This window comes from Chanos chanos, chromosome 4 (genome assembly GCF_902362185.1).
Source record: "Chanos chanos chromosome 4, fChaCha1.1, whole genome shotgun sequence".
Lineage (NCBI taxonomy): Eukaryota > Metazoa > Chordata > Actinopteri > Gonorynchiformes > Chanidae > Chanos > Chanos chanos.
The window spans coordinates 14,342,792-14,360,639 of NC_044498.1; the positions used below are offsets into that span (position 1 = coordinate 14,342,792).

General features: G+C 40.2%; 1 protein-coding gene across 1 annotated transcript in view; it reads left to right on the forward strand.

The window, feature by feature from the left end:
* The first annotated feature begins 6,509 nt into the window (after positions 1 to 6,509).
* The window catches only part of LOC115809320 (phosphofurin acidic cluster sorting protein 2), a 35,115-nt gene continuing 23,776 nt past the window's right edge, over positions 6,510 to 17,848 (forward strand). Inside the window, exon 1 of the mRNA XM_030770922.1 lies at positions 6,510 to 6,733. Within this exon, the coding sequence (XP_030626782.1) occupies positions 6,510 to 6,733 (224 nt within the window). The remainder of the gene's footprint in view (positions 6,734 to 17,848) is intronic.

The following is a 17,848-nucleotide window of genomic DNA, read 5'->3' on the forward strand; positions in this document are numbered from 1 at the left end:
TTCTGGGTCTGGGGTCACTGAAAGACCGTATGAACTGTATTCCGTAGATGGCTCTGAAGGAAGACATGGGTAGGTCCTAATAGGTCTTGTCAACTTGTCAGAAAGAGTCCAATTTTTAATGCCTTCTGAAAAGTCGCATGTGGTAATACTGCTGTACCACATAATGGTACCGCCAGTGAGGACACTTTCCATAGTGTTGCGGTAAAAATTCACAAGTCCCTGTTGACTTACATGGCATTTCCTCAAGCACTGCTGAGAGTACAGCTGCTGGGGGTTTTTTTCCCCCCAGAATGGCTCCAAGCAAGGTCTTTTGACATCTGCAACATGAGGAATTTAAAGCAGCTAACAGTTGTCAATATTGCAGCAAAGAGACTGATTAGGGTGGGACTCCCACTCTGCCCACTGAGATCAACAGTAGGTTCTTTAGTTTTGTTAATACTCTTGGCCAGGTTGTTGTCACAGCAACACACTGTCGTCAGTGAATTTGATGATGTGGTTGCGTGGTTTGCTAAACAATCAAAGCTGAGTTCGTCATACTGAGTGTAACAGCTTTAAAAATGTACTCAGATGTATAATGTAAATTTGTCTAAATTCATTTGTAGTGAGTTTAGTGAATGCTGTTTCTTGAGGATTATAGGAAATTCACGGTATGATTTCTACTATTTGAATGACTGCACCGGCTATTCCTTTGAACCCTCCCATCCTAGTCCCCGCCTACACTCAAAAAAAAAAAAAAAAGAGAAAGAAAAACATATAAATGCCACGCAATGGTTGCCATTCATATACATCTCCCTACTTGCATGTAGACTTAGGCACCTACTCACACACTTATATAACCATTCACATAGATATTGTCATAAAGGTCTATATATACCATGTGCCTGTATTAAAGCTGATAGCTCCAGTCCTGGGTGATGATTGGTTAATTCAGTCAGTTACGCTATATTAGAGATATACTGAGGTCAAAGTCCTCTCACCCTGCTGTATTATTGCATGCATTCGTAACTCAGTACAAACAGAATGGTAATAGTTGCATCCAAAATAGAAGCATTTGATAACAGTTACCTCTACACACAATACCTCTCAAGTTTACAATGACTCTCTCAGTTTTGAACATTTGGGAGACATGGCCATGGATAAATGGCCAGATTGATGAGGTGTATGTCATGCTCCAGCACTAAAAAAACAATATGACCAGATTCAACGAACTAAACTCACAAATTCAGTTCAGAAAAAAAGTCATTTCACTGCAATCAGTTCAAACAATATCCATGCATAACTGTTTATTTGACCAGTGCATTTAAATCAGTATTGATTTAAGTCAATTGCAATAAAGACTTTTCATCTGATTAAAACTTAATCCTTTTGGTTTCAGTGGGTTCTGTCTTACACACATAACACTGTGATTTACAACACTCAACATGGCCTCTGATGTGGTGAAAAAAGCCCTTTATAATTCTATATCCACATAAGATATTATGGTCAGTTAGAATTAATGACAATATGTGTTACCATGGATACTACATTCGCACCCAATGAAGGAACAGTGATAGAAACTACTTTTAATGTGGAAATCATCATGAATCATGGCAGTTCTAACACGATAATGTTGGAAGCACTTTTCAATAAGCTGTTTTGACAGCTGCGCTCCTGTGTGTTTTGCATGTATTTTATGATGTGCTATACATACACAGTACATGAAACGTAATAAAGGTTCTATTGTAATATCTCATTTATGTAGATATGACACAGACTGATCACAGCGTCAATCCACGGAATGTGTCACCAACCCTTCTCTTCCAAGCCTGCACTTGCAGTTTGGACATCTGAACTGTTACAAAACTGTGATATGCTAGATTTGAGCAGTATATTTTACTCTCTAATGTAATAGCTCTCTGGTTAAGATACCAAGTTCACTACAATTTCTTCCCTGCTATTTCAAATTCTCCCTGTGTTTACTCTGTGAATGTGGTCTTGTGCACAGACAATTTCATAAGGTATAATGCTAGTTTGCTCTAAGCATGCTGCATCCCTTTCAGCATTTGCTTGTTTTCGTTGAATCATACTATCTTGCTGATTTAGTGTTGATGCAACGTCCATACTTATCCACACCCATACAAATGTTGATACCACATATTCTGTAGGATATTGTAAATTTTGTTGTCTGATGAATGCTGGTATTTACCCGATTCCTATCTCCCCCAACAATGTTTGTTTGGAGTTCTTCCTCCTATTTCTTTCAAATTCTACATACCTCTGCTTAATGATCCTTGGTAATGTAAGAATAATAATTTATTACAAACTGAATAATTAATGAATGGAGCTCTTTAAAATTGCCTTTGTATGTTTGACACCAAATGCAGCTCTTTGCTTCTAGGCAACAGAAGAAACGAGAATGTGGGGATATCGTATATCTGTTTCTGTTGTTTGTAAAACATTGAACTCCTACTAATTAACTGTAAGTAATGAGACCCTACCAACTCAATTCATCAAAAGTGTTCTCTGTCGTGCTGAATAAAATTATAGATTTGTAGGTGTTTCGCTAAGTTGTATGAAATGGTCATTAGAGTAATACCCTCACCCCACACCAATTTTTCAATGTAATTTTTAAACCATTTATTTTCTGAATGAGCATGAGAGACTCTCTTTTTACATGTGTTAGAACTCCGGAGTTAAAATTTAGGATCCTAATTGTCATTTTTGAAGACTGGGTGAGGGTGTTCCCTCCTTTTGTCTATTGGTAATTTGAGTGCCTCTTTTTAGCTACCACATTCCACAGGAAACGACTCATTGTTCTGCCTCACCTCATCTTTTTTATTGGCATTTCATCATGACTAAACTTCCAGTCATGACTGATCTCACACACAAGTCAAAATTAATACAGTTCAGAGCTGCGGCAGAAGACTTCAGGGGCTTCATGTTTGTTAAAGTTGGATGTAGATAAAGTTATTGGGCCTACTCTTACCACCTGGGTTCAAATTTCTGAGTTTCAAGACCAATTTTAAAGGAGACAACTGTGCTAAAGCAAGAACTGTCGCCAGTAAATAGCATACTGAGGTTTTGTCACACCTGACTAGGTGTTTTGCGTGGCAGTTTGTTGATCCAGAAAGATGGCATCATCGACTCACAGACCTGTTTGTTCAGTATGCCAACATGCAAATTAGAGTAATTCTAGAGAATCCAAAATAGCGTAATTAGTCTAAGTATTCCGTTTCCAAAACAGCTGTGTATCAGCATAACACGGAAATTCTAATTTGTCTTTATTTTCTATTTCTTGGGTTCTTGATAGCACTCTTGAGGTTATATACGCATTTTTTTTTATTTGTTCATAAAAATGGAGTAATACATAATATAGCTATCAGACAAGTGTGACATGTTATTAAAGCACATAAACTGCAACATTGATCATGTTTATGCAATACATTAAACAGCAAGTAGAGCATACAATGTTGACAATATTCTATATACCGATATTAGCTTCCAACAGATCTACACACTGCTAAACTTTGGCGGGGTATCTTCAGTTTCACAAACCTCGTCACTGATTGTAAAATGGCTGTACAGTAGGATACTTCCATCACTGTGCTTGTGCTGTGGCTGTGGAGAGGAAGTTGAGGAAGTGGACCTGCACCATGTTCAGAGAAAGTCATTAAGGGCCAGCAGGTTGCTCACCCCCACCCCTCCTCCAACTCAGTGGTACTTGGGCTAGAGCGCTGAGTCAGCCAGAGAAGGGCTTGTTTTATTTATCTTCCCTGTCATCTCCAATCCCATCTCTCCTCACACACCCCACCAAGGCCAGATGTGAAGACCAAAACCCTGCTTGTTCCTGACTGGATGTTATTCTCAGAGTCAGCAACAAGTCACCCTCAGCAACAGAGTGGTATAGTAAACCCATCACCAGTAAATGAGCTATTAACAAATTGGTTTGCTAAATTCAGATGGACCTTAAACTATTTAAATCTATCTGAATAGATATTCTTATACATAATTGTGACTTGAAGCAATATGGAGGAAACAAAGTCGACATACAACAAAATCGATGAATATTGTCTCTGGCCACATTGTATATCTCTTTTAAAATGTTGTATGTAAAATAATTATTGGAGCTGCAATTCAATTCTGTATGTATAAAGAAATAGGATTATTTCCCTTTGTTTAGTGTTATAAAACAGGTTGCTCAACAATAGTGAAAAACTGTATTGAAACTGACATATTTCTCCCATTAGGAAGGTGATACATTTCTGACAGAACAGTGACATTTCATAATGAGGACAAACTACAACCCAGGAAACACCCCTTAGAGAAACCGCAGAATATGCTGGTACATGAAGAAAGAGGGAAAAAACAGCTCTACAGGAGAACTGACAGTCATAACTAAAAGACGTCTCTTAAGCATTACTTAACATTGTTACATAAAATGCAAATCAGTCTGTAGTGACATGCTGGTTGATAATACAAAGTGTCACTGTGCAACATACCTCTTCACTATCAAAGATAATTTGATTTGCTGTGTCTTTTTGAGTTGAACAAAGCAAAATGCTCAACTGAATGACTGTTCACATGGCCAGTGCATCAATAGAAATGAAGTTTTAATTGCACCTAATTTTTTTTTGCCCCATTGATAGTATTTAAGTCAAATACAGTAAAATGAATAAAGAGAGTGAGTTTCTCTCACTTTGAACTTTACGACTGTTTTTTAGTGGGTCTTCCCAATGCATGATTCATCAGAAGCTGTGAACAATGAAAAAGATATTTCTCTTTTGTTCATGTCAAAAATTTTCATAAAATTGAAAATCATCAGAGAAAAAAATTCTGGCCGCTGAATTTCTTTGTGCAGTGTTTTTTTTTTTCCTCTTTCTCTCTCTCTCTCTTTTTCTAAATTTAGAACCAGCCTTGGCCTCATTTAATGGCTTGGTGGAGGCTGTTTCATTGTGCCTACAGCTACCTAGCCCTCCTGGTCCAAAAAGGGTTTAAAATGAGGAGAGTTGGGACTGGTTAATGATCTTTCCACATGGTCATAAGAGAATGAATTAACAACCATCTCAAGAGGTAACTGTCAAATTTGAGGTTTGCCTGTGGCAGTTGCTGAGAAGGAAAGCGCACCCTACTGGTTTACCGGAGCACTGTCTGGATTCAGAATATTCCACATGAACTACAGTGATTTTCTGCTCTCCTTTGGCCAGGCATTGGAATTACATCTGGGGCTTGACCACCAAAATATCGTAATGTGTTCCTAACGGATCCATCTACAGGACATGTGCACAGCAGATGTGACCACACTAGGCAACATTTCTTTATTTTATAAATTATCCACAGCATGCACAGAATCAGAGGTTACTTCTTGGATCCCAGTAATATTAAGTATGTAAAGAGGAGAGAGTGAGACTAAGTGTGTGTATGTGTGTGTGTGAGTATGAAGGAGAGATAAAGAGTGTCAGTGACAGAAAAGGATTAAATTAATTATTAATATCAGACCTGTTGTGATAGCTCTGCTCGCCATGATTACTGAGTGTCATATGATTTTATGATGATGACGATGAAGATATTGATGATTATTGTCATTACTATTACCGTTTTGTTGGCAGCATTTGTAATAATAATAATAATAATAATAATAATAACAATAATAATAATAATAATGCTGTTGTTGTTCATAATGATATTCATATGTTTTAATGTGGCAAAAATACTGCATTATTCAGTGTTGCATTGAACCTGAGAGGACTCTAAACACATTTGGTGAAAGACAATACATTCCATTCTCTTCTGTCTGAAGTAAATATTGAGTGAAAAGTAAGATGTTTTGAAAAATAGTTTAATCGCAAAGCACGTACTCTCCAAGGTGAAAGCTTGTTTTCCTTTAAGGTGCTACATGATTGAGCTCAGTGGGAGGTAGGCATGTCTGTACACGTTATAGGGCATGTTCACAGTCACGCATCCACTTACACAATAATAAAGCACTCACAGTGTATTCCTGCTTTAGTAACCTAATTTTAGATTCTGTACATTTGTTTTGAGACCTATGGAGGGGTTATAACGTTGTATTAACTACTGATTCTACAGACTTTAAATTGATTGCCCTACAGCCTCAAGGGGGCAGTGTAGGTCACAGAATTAAGGAAGTATGCCATTCTTAATTACACTTATTTGAACCGGCTAGAATTAACTGTTCGAAGAAATTGTGTTCTTTAACGAAAAATAAATGAGTTTGTGGACAAACAGGGCATCTGATTTTATCAGAAATAAGGTCACTCGTTTACAGATGAAAGATAGCTATTTGTTTATGCTGTCCCAGTGAACTAGATTAAGAGCGTACGAGACGCCCCTAGCGTTGGATCGTGCTCTGTGTTTTCTCAACTGAAGCTCCACCCCTGACTGTCGCGAATCTGTGTATCTCTTTCCGAGATGTGCCTCAACAAGGGGACGACAGGCGTGTTGGAAGCGGAGACAACAGAGTGAGTAGCAGCTGAAGCCAGCCAGACAGCCTGAGCTGCAATCCTGGAGAGGCGATGATGGCGGCGGCTACAGAGAGAGGAGGGGTTCGAGCCGCCTTCTTGAATCCAGGCAGTGGTAGTGGGGTCGGTGGACCTGCTCCTGCACCCGCCCCAGCTGCACCCGGAGCCATGGCTGGGACTGCAAGTTCGGGTTCGGCGGGCTCGGGTCCCATGCCCGTACCGATGAACCTCTTTGCAACATGGGAAATTGACCGCTCCTCTCCAAGCTGTGTTCCGAGGTACAGTAGATAGACCCACACATTTTGTTTGGAAGTTTGCCTCTTTTGTTGTTTTGAACGTTAGGGGCTACAGTCTTTATTATTTGGTTGTTCTTCTCACAATGGCAAGGGTCCTAATCGTTGTGCATTTCATGTGTAGCAATAACCGAACATGGGTTTCCACAGTTGATTTGAGTATTCTGTTGTGTCACATTCAAAATCCTCATATAAGGTAGCTCTGTCATAATAATTGTGACATGTCTTAACAAAGAATCGTGATCTTTCCTCGTATATTTCATCATTGCACTCACTATCACAAGCCCCAAGTTTTACCAACGGAAACTATTTAAATCGAGTCGTGTTAACCGGTTTCTGCACGTGTTGGCTGTGTTTGTAATATCTGCATAACGACGTGATTTTTCTTTGCCAAACATAATTAATTCCGCTTCTCATGTTCCTTTTGTGACCTATTTTGCATGCTCTTTAAACATACCATTGCTCTCTCTACTCATTCCTTAGCGGTGCCTCACTGTTAGTTTTGCGATTTCAACAGATGCTTAGCCCGAGTGGCATAAATAGATGAATATCATGTGTGACAACGAAATAATATTCGTTCATATGAATGGTTCGTGTTTTTACGATGCCAGTTTGTCAGACAATGTGCGTGATATATGTACATCGTTGAATGGTAACGGAGCCTCATATCAGTCAGTGAAGTTGCCCCGGGAATCGAGCATGTTGTAGTACGATATAGTAATCTTTGTTGTTCCAATAACCCAGAAAGACCACCAGTGTTATAATATATGTCGTTCAGTCTGTAATCAATCTAACCTATATTTATGAATAACTATGATACCATTAGGGATATTTACATTGCGAGCGTGATACCCCGTTGTATTTAAAGGGACGTTACTGATGATCTGCTATCTCGCAGGCTTTCAGAAGCTTCTATGATGCGATAGTCATACTACTTGTTGTAGATCTTGTTCTAAGTCCCTGTGAATCTCAGGACATATCAAGGAGCGCCAAGTCAGACGAAATAAAGTGAGAAAGGAGACAAATACATTTTTCCTTGTTTCAAAATGAGTTAAAGATGCGTTCTGAAAGATTGCAGTTTTACCCTCAAATATATTTGTGCCAGGTTTACACCATCTAGTGACTGAGAACATACATTGTTTTAGGTTTAGACCATTATGTTCTCCAAGCCTCCATCATTAAGCACTGCCTCCGGAGTATTAATGCAGTCATTCTGAAGGCTTTTCTGCATGTCATATCGTACGCTGCAGGACCAATTAAACACCACATGAAGAAACCGCTTAGAGTAATCATTTGCTGCAAAAGTGACAACGGGCTGCTGTCAGCCATAACATTTTATAGAAAGCATTCATTTCAACCAAAAATGGTGAGAGACTAATCTGAGTGTTAATATAATGGTCTAGCTTCATGTCCTTTTGTACTAAGTGTCATACAAGGTTGGTGTCAGAACAATCCGAAGAATGCATGAACTCCCCATTTGCATACCCTTAACCCAGAAAATGTGGAATCCTTCAAAGATCATAATTCCTCTGACCACACAGCCCACTCAGCAACACACCCCTTTGAGTGAACTCTCTTTGCTTAGCTGCTGGATTTGGTTTCGATGTGCTTTCGGCTTTGGGTGTTTGGACTTTTTTGGAGGATTTTTGTTTTGGGGTTTTGCTAATGAAAAGCTGTCCTCTCAGTGTTGCTACTGACTACATTGCTTTCCATGGTTTGCTCAGTGCAGTGAATTACCTTCTTAATAAGGTCTACCGCGGTACGGTGTTGATTCCTAAGGGCCTTGAGGGACAGATTAATCACTGTGGTCTTGATGAGCTTCCCTGGTCTTGGTAAGCAGAGCAGGGGAAAAGAGTTTCCTGTTGGGGAACATTGGAGCTCCCTCAAGGATCTGTGACAAGAGCAGCGGGGGTTTAGGGAACCATGAACAAACATCCATGATAATCGCAGCCCCGATTTTGCCCCAAGAAAAGGTTAAAATTTAATTACCTTTAAATGTCAAGTATGTCTGCTCTTTTTTTCCCCCATATCGTCCTTCCTCTGTTTGAAGGGCTAAAAAAAAATGACATTATGGTCCAGATCTTTACATTATTTTTGTCTGAGGTGACAAAGACCTTCTGAATCTGGATTTAACTTCCGTGAGATTTGCTTAATGAAGGAGTCTGGTCTTATGCTGTATTCGTTTAAGAACAGACAGATCATTCTGAAGCATCTTTTGGTGCAGGCACGCAATGGTGGGACGTGAGACCAGTCACCTCGGCTCCTACTCTGTCTCCTCTTGGAATGAAAAATGACCATAAACACACCCAGGAATAGATCTCGCCTCCAGTAATTAAATGTGCGGCCTGAATCAGGTTAAACAGCCAATAGTACGTCAATTATTCACACAGTTTCATTGAACTTTAATTGGTGGAAGGCAGCTCTGTGTAGGGTCATTATTTCTGATGGAACACCAGTCACTGTTGCTCTGAGAGACATTGCTTTGCTTGGGGCCCATCTCAGAGGTCTGCATGATGGAGAGACCACACAAAATCCAAGCACTAAATGAACTCTGGGTTGCCCACACAGTTTTTGCAAAGGGTATTGGAAATAATTTGAAAATGAATGTAGCATGTAAAGACAATGCAGATGTTCACTGAGATAGCAGATCAATACATTGCCCTATTGGCTGCCAGTACGATTCTGTCTTCACACGGCCCTTTGAGATGTCATTGATTGGATCAGTAACTGTCATGTGTCCTTATTTCCATATGGGCTAAGAGATGACCATCAGAGAGAGCCTGAGTGAAGGAAATGACTTTTTCCCTGTAGAAGGGGTTTATTTATGAGAATCTCTAACATGGGTATTGCAAAAAAAAAAAAAAGAACTCATTGTAATATATCATATGAATGTAGTGTATCAAGCATTCCCTCGAACTGTCTTCATGAGTTTTGGATGAGTGCCTGGTGTTTTCATTATGTTTAGCCAGATATACAAAAGCCTCTATCACATGGTGTGAGTTGTAGTTCAAAAGTAGTAGCGCTTACAGTAGCACAAACATTGGTCAACCAAACCATTGCTTGAACTATTTGTAACATATACATACACATATACATATACATATAACACAATCGAAGGTGAGTTATTACATTCTCAAAAACTTGAAGCATTTGCTTAACCCTTGAGTAGACAAGAACTTATGATCATGTAGCTGATCATGCTAACATGTTGCGTGCCACATGCCAAAACAGAGATGAGTGTATATAAAGCTGATCATCTTTATTACAGAATTAAATAAAATGAGTTGATCAAAAGGTATTTAGTGCTATGTCTTTGATCAAGCTTCCTTATTAAACTCTTTTTAAAGCCATCATCAGTGACTGGTTGTCTGGAATTGATTTTGAGAAATAGGGTAGTCTGTGGACCCCATCTGTGTCATTTTAGCCTGGTCTTCACAAAGCTACACTGGCACTGTTAAATGCTTAGCTTCTGTTAAGCTGTTATTTCCCACACCACTCCCCCCTTACCAACATTATTTGTGAGTATCGCATAGTAAAAAAGTGCAGATTCCTTGCTGCCAGTATTTCTGGATTTTTATGTGGCTTTTTGTGTGGCTTTCCTTCAGCAAATTCACCCCAAATCCCATACGTAAAAGCAGAAGTCTAATTTACCCCCTGTCTAATGTTATTTCCCTTTAGGATAGTTATGACCTGTTTTTTTGTAATAAACATGTTAATACCTGCCTCCTTTGTATAGGTACATGAAAATGTCTTGTCGTGCTGAAAGACTTCATTAAATTTGAATTTAGGCTACTTCTCAAACCAGAGATTTAAAGGTGCAAGACATATTAGTTTTTCTGTGTCAAATAAAGTGATGGTGTCTTATTTAGAACGTGCAAGCATTTTGAGGTAGGCTGCCTGTTGTCGCATAGCCATCCTTTATTTCAAATTTCAGCTGTGAAGAGCTCTGTGTTAGGTTTGAATTTGTGCTGTTGTGACACTATTCACACTTCAGGGTCTCCACTCGTCTGGACTTTAACCACAAGTTTGATTTGTCACTGTAATGTGAGATGTGAGTCAAGCGAGGGCCTGTCTCAGCTCCATGTTGTCACCAGCGCTGTCAGGGACGGAGGAAATGATGAAGTTTACTCATCTACACCAGAGGCATCTGCCATGCTTTCCTCACTGACGTCTCGTTGACAATGTCAAGAACTAAGCTTAGCTTGAGAGCAATCTTGTTGTTTGTTTGTTTGTTTATTTGTGTGTATGTGTGTTGGGAGGATGAGGGTAGTAGTTGAGTAAGTATTTGTGTGTGTGTGTGTGTGTGTGTGTGTGTGTGTGCATGTGCTCTGCTGAGATAGTAGTGTCGGCTGGAGGTTTACGACCGTCTCTCTTTATGCAGCTGTTTCACTGATGGACTGAAAACATTTGGGTGCAGTGTGAAACCCTAATGGGAGCTGCATTGACGCTCTATCTGATGTCAGAGTTCAATGCTGAGCCTCTGTAAGGGTTACTTCTCTGTTGGTAATCAGTTGCGTTGGTAAACTACTTAACTCATCACCAGATTTACAATTAAGACGTAGAAGAATATAGGGAGGTTTGTGTATGAAGGAATCTAGAGCATCAGCCATACATTCTTGTTTTCCTTGGATTTTGTAAATATGTTATTTTTCGCCTCTGATGTTAAATTTAGATATTTATTAGCAAAGCATTTGAAGCAGTCCCTATATCTTCAGTATGTGTACTTTATGTGAAGCCAGCTTTGACATTTTTATGCTGGACTGTTAACGATGTTTACTTATTTGCTTGCATGTTTGTGAGAAACTGAGAGAGGGACAGAGAGAGAAAGAGAGACAGAGAGAGCGAATGTGAGTTGTGAGTAGTTCCAGATATATTCCCTTTTGTTTAAGGAAGCTCTGATAGCCAGTCATTTTTCTATCTCCCTCCCTAACTATCTCCCTCTCTCCCTCATTATCTTTCTGTAAACAAACGGGCAGTATTAGGATATGCATATTGATATTTAGACGTGTCAATTTTGACAGCTCGGCTGATGTGAGCGTAATTTACAATTTGCTGATGTTTTACTCTTCGTTCAAGTCCTTATCTCTTTGTGTTACCATGTGGGCATGAAGCGAGTATGGGATTAAATCAGCCCAGTTTCCACATGAGCCATTTCCTCTACAGGAAGACAGCTCCACGGAGCATCTTCCTGTGGATCTCCCCGTCGGGTCTGTGTGTGCTGAGATCTGTCCCTGCATTCCATCAGAAAGTGAGCACACACACACAAAAACACACACACACACACACACACACACACACACTGCTGTGATCTGACATTCTTTTGAAGAGGAAGGGAGAAACTCACTCCGTTAACAGAGAGTGTGAAACACTGATGGTGAAAAGGAAGTAAGCAGAAGCATGGGAGATGACACAGAGATGCTGGGATTTAAAATCCTGGGCTTACAGTGCATACAGAGAGTTTTCAGACCCTTTCAGGTTTTCCACAGTCTGTTGTGTTTACTATCAACTGTGAGACCTTATATAGACAGGTATGTGCCTTTTCTAATTATTTCCAATGAATTCATCTAGACTCCAATCAAGTTGCAGAAGCATCTCAAGGACGATTGATAGAAGTAGGATGCACCAGAGCTCAATTGCAAGAGTCATGACAAAGGGTCTGAAAACATATGTAAATGGGATATTTCAGTCTTTTATTTTTACTAAATTAACAAAACACTTCAAAAACTTGTTTTTACTTTGTCAGTGTGAAGTATTTTGTGTAGATTGATGAGAAAAAAAATGAATTGAATCCATTGTAAGATGAGTCTGAAACATAACAAAATGTGGAGAACTTGAAAGGGTCTGAAAACTTTCCGTTCACACCGTATGTGTTTGTTGCTGTTGCTTGTGTGTGTGTGTGTGTGCACGCAAGAGTACTTCTCTTTATCATCTCTTCCTCAGTTGTATATTTTTGTCCAAAACAAAAATAGTGGCAAACAGACCCGTATTGGCATGATATTTTTCTCTTCCTTTTTTTTTAGTGAAAGTTGGTGTAGAAAGGCTTGAAGTCACCAGTTACAGTAATATGTTAAGGATGCATTTCAGGTTACAGCATATTTACATGTCAGGCAAACAAGCAGTATCTGTTTACTGTGGAACGACTTCAGTCCTTGACTCAGTGCATTGTTCTGATGCAGCAGTGTGGAAATGATCAGCGCTATCTCTTCTCTACTTGGTGTCCATTCCCTGAGCACACACACATACGCACGCACACTTAAACATGCACACACACACACATGCACAGACACAAACGCATACGCTCACACTCACACTCACACACACGCACACTCAGACACACACAGGGACAGTCCAGACAAGCATGTACGGAAGCTAACACACTAACAAATATGCAAATATCTGCTGTTGCTCGTTTAGGGGTGGTTCACGTGACAGTCTCCTCAGCTGGTGGATGCTGTGTCGTACTCGGAGGCACGTAGCCCTTTACAGATTCCCTAACAGCACTGTCTTTCTCTTTGTCGTCATCCAACCTTTTATGTCCTGTAGATCTGTAGTCATTAGTCGGAGATCTGGGCACTGGGCTTCCTTTTGTTTTGGCCTGGAAACATCTTTCTCTCCCGCTGCTTCAGCATGCGTCCACTCTGTGAAAAATGGCCTGATTTTAAAAGAAAAAAGAGAAAGCCTTCAGTCACTGTAAATGAAATAAAGTATTTTCCATCATTAAAGTGCACTGTGCTAGATACATTGACCCGACACAATGAGCTGTCAATCAGCGGAAATGGAGATAATACCAATCAGTCATGGCGTAGGGCCCTGATACGTCCTCTGTGGGGGGGGTGTGTTTGCCCAAAGGTTCTGATTCAAAATCATCCTCACACAGTTTCATTTCCCTCTCCTTTTGGCCAGGTTATAAACATTAAGATATGCTTATTACGATGGTAGCTCCTCAGCCAGAGATAAAGCTATTGATGTAACGCTATCTTAGCTAGCTTGCACCAAAATCCATCACCCACATATTTGACATATCTGAGAAGCCTGCTCTGTCTTTTCACAACTGTGCGCCACAGTGCGCAATGATTACATGTAGTAATTTGTAGGAATATATTGTAAAATTTTTGAAGGACAAAAGCAAATCAGAGACTTATGATCTTCAGCATGCCATAAGTAGGAGTGGCACAGCCCGTGTCACTTCCTGTGTGAGTCACTTCCTGCCTGCGGGGTGGCACAGGAGTGGCTTGGTTGTTGCCCTGCGGTGTGGCATGAACTTGCCCTTTCACTCAGTGGCAAACACAATGGGTGCTTTTGGCTGAGTCAGCAAATGTTCTGTCACGTTGGTTAAGAAAACCAGTCTCACCAGTCTATACATGTCTCTAATTATGGTCCATAGTTTGCATCGAGAGGCTTTATTTACAGCAGAATCATGGTTTGTGGTGTGGAATTCTCAGTCCTGGACACAGTATGAGTTCTAAGAAGAAAGTTTCCACATACAGCAAATGTAAATTTCTGGTCTCACGCCAGATAACTTGTTTAGTTGTTTGCGTCCTTGCTTGGAGATACTGACTCAATGAAAGACAATACACATATTTGCCACTGTTGATTTGTTTTTTATTTGTGTGTTTCTCTGGTTATTTGTGAAGCACAGACTGTTTTATATGCTTCATTTCACAGAGGATGGGGTCTTTGCTTTCTTCTCTTTGAGCGGTGGATGTCATACGGTAAACTGGGGGTAATATCCACCCATAGAGAAGAACTATACATGTGAGCGTTTGCTGCAGATATAGGAACCCACACCCCCTGTGTGTCCTAATGGTGCACTAAAAGGCATGATTTAACTGGCGTTCTCTCTCAGGCACTAGTTTTAATGGGTAGAGATTGATCAGTCCTAACAGTAATGACTGTTGTTCTTATTTACTCTGAATGAGGCTCATTTTGTTGCCTGTTAATGTGATTTCCTTTAGAGTTAAAGCCCAAAGTGCCACTGGCTTTTGAAGAACCCGGCAAAAGTCAATTCCAGGGCACGTTTTCTCACCGGAACACTGCGCCGTGCTTCTATTGTTCTCCACTGTCTGACGTGTCCAGATGAGAGTGAATGATTCTCTGGTTTTTCCTTTCCTCCAACCTTCCCTCAGTCCCTCCATTCAGGCATTTCCTGTTCAACACTCACTGCCGGCGGCAATGGCAGGCTGGTTGCACATGCGCCACTAGCCGAGCTGAACCTCAACTCCTCTGCTCGTTTAGGTAACAGGATAAGGTCATTTTGATGTTAGGCTCCAAAGATAAGAAGCGCATAAGAACATCACCATGAACATCACGTTAATCCTGACTCAAATTTAATTTAATGAACATGTAATAAATATTTGAGTCCTTTAAAGTGAATATCTTTCAAAGTCACCAAATTCGTTTCTATAAACCATAGCCATCACTGACATTGTGTCTGTATAATATTTGTGACCTAGTCTATGGACAACGCAAGAAGTCAGGACGTTAGTGCAACACTTCAATGACAGGCTAGCGTTATTGTCCTAATGCAGATTATGTTTCTAAACTAACAGTTGTGATATTGTTATATCACACACGAGTTGCATACGTGCCATAACTAAACTAGTACATAATTTACACATTGTGTTATAACACTGTAGCTTGCATACAGAGGCAGAAAGAGTTTGAGGAGTGGAGAGGGCACTCTGTGTGTGTGTGTGTGTGTGTGTGTGTGTGTGTGTGTGTGTGTGTGTGTGTGCGCGCGTGCGTGCGTGTGTGCGCATGTGTGTGTGGGTGATTGTATTGTACTTTCAGTGGGATTACGGTCACGGACTTGGTCGTGCCAACTGAGCACAGTCAAACACATGCAAACACTGAAATAGATTTCATGGAAAAATATGATTGTGTTTTGTTTAAACCCACTGGGTAAACCCTGGCCGTTGGGTAAACACTTGCCTCTCAGTGGCAGTTGTCTGGTCATACTCAGAATGTGTGAAATCTTTGGCAGCGATGAATCACTTGCCATAGCAGGTGCTCAGGAATGCTGCTTCAAGGTCCCCACAATACAGCAATGTTAGTTCTGAACACTAAAAGGCAACAAGACACACATTAGCCAAAACAGCTGTTGTGGAGTTAGGGCATAAATGTGGGAACTGGGCACTGGGAGGCATGTGTTTGTGCCCTCTTAAAATGAAAGCTTCTGATGAATCCTTACATATTCCTCTTGGAGATTAGCCTTCATTTGGGACCTTTATGAACCTTAAAAAGGGGGCTCTTTTAAGAGCATTTTGTTAAAACGTTTTGCTCCTTAAAGTTTAAAAGCTTCTTATGGGAACCCTGGGGATATATATTGCACTGATGAAAAACTGAAAATAAAATATAATATTTTCTAAATTGCAAAAGCTTGCTAAGCATTGCTAAACCCTGTAATTCACTTAACCGTTGTTGTGTATGTAATAGAAAAATTAGTATCAAGGCATTGGTTTTAATGATGTGATATGTTGTCAGTATACTGGAGTGTACTGTTTCATAGTAGTATGCTTTCTTAGAATTAAAACAGTGGTGTCATGGCCTGGATTGCAAATGAGGTTTATGGTCAGGTTAGCGTGTAGCAGTTAACCTATGTGCTAGTTAAGAGCAGTACTGTGGGTGAACCCACTTTCATCAAAGAGACATGTTCCACCGTCACTATGAGCCTTTAGCTCATTTGTTAAGATCTCTGCTTCCTGTCCTGAGATCAGTGGTAGCCTTTAGGTCATTTGTTAAGATTTCTGCTTCCTGTCCTGAGATCAGCGGTAGCCTTTAGGTCATTTGTTAAGATTTCTGAGCACTGTCCTTAGATCAGCAGTTCAAGGCTGACTTGGGGATAAATCTGTAACAGTGGCAGTAACCCTGGAATAAATTGGAATACTGTTGTCTGTCTTTTAATCAGCCCTCAATTGGAGGTTCTTTTAAGAAACCATAAAGAAAGAAACCAAAAGTCAAAGCTGAAAGGTTTCCTCTGGAGTTTCAAATTCTGGAACACAAAAAGCAGTAAACTTTTAACCTTGTATTTTAAGAGTTTGATTTTACTGGACTTAAATAAACTGTGTATTTGAGAGCTTATTACCGAGGCTGCAAATCTTCTTTCTTTAATTTGAAAAGTCTTCAGCCACGAATGGCTGTCAGATCACAGTTTTTATTATGTTTGTCCAAGATTTATGAACTAATCAGGTCTTTCAAGAGCAGACTGGCATGTTGTTATAGATGGTCTAAGAAGGAGAGCGTCTAGTTGTCTGTGAGCCTCAGTGGTCCACCTGGTGAGGGTGGGCTGGATTAGGGGCAGACAAACCCTGGCTCCTGTTCAGAGCCCAGAGAAAGACAGGCGTGGCCAAGGAGCTGCTATAAGCTCCTTAAGGCAGTGGGGGAATCATTTCAGGAAACAACCTGTCTCTTAGCATGCCAAGAATCTGGGAGAGGATTAGTATATGTTTACAATTGAGCAGAGACTGAAAACTATGGTCCAAACAGACAGAGGGAAGAAGGTTTTGTCCACTAACTGTAACATGCCAGCTGTATTCCTAACACTTATTTCATTAGCTGGTCTATATGCAATTTGTAAATATAAAATAGCTCAAGTTTTTTTCACATTTTGTGTAGCCACTGCTCAACTGATTTCCTTCTCCTTTTTTTCAGATTTTTAAACATAATTCTGAGAGCACATGGAACAATGCTTATAAGAGTAGAATATTGATCAGTACTGCATATCTCATGTTAGCGTACGTGTTACAGTAAAATTCTGTTTTATCACTATAGCCTGTTTAGCAGCATGCCCTATATTGCTGTGGTGCTACTGTGTGAAGGCTATGTGCAGACCATCATATATTCCCAGGGCACAGAGAAAGACTGTGTTCTCAGTGTGTATCCTTGGGAGCCCCCTGGGGTGGAGAGGAACTCAATAACACCTCCCGCTCCTTAGCCAATCACAATACAACACTGTCAATGTCCTTCCATTATTTATAGAACACCAGCTAGTCATAATCAGGCCACTGGCTACACTTTATTTGCTGGGGTTACTGTGTGTGTGAGTGTGTGTGTGTGTGTGTGTGTGTGTGTGTGTGTGTGTGTGCGTGTGTGTGTTGGTGT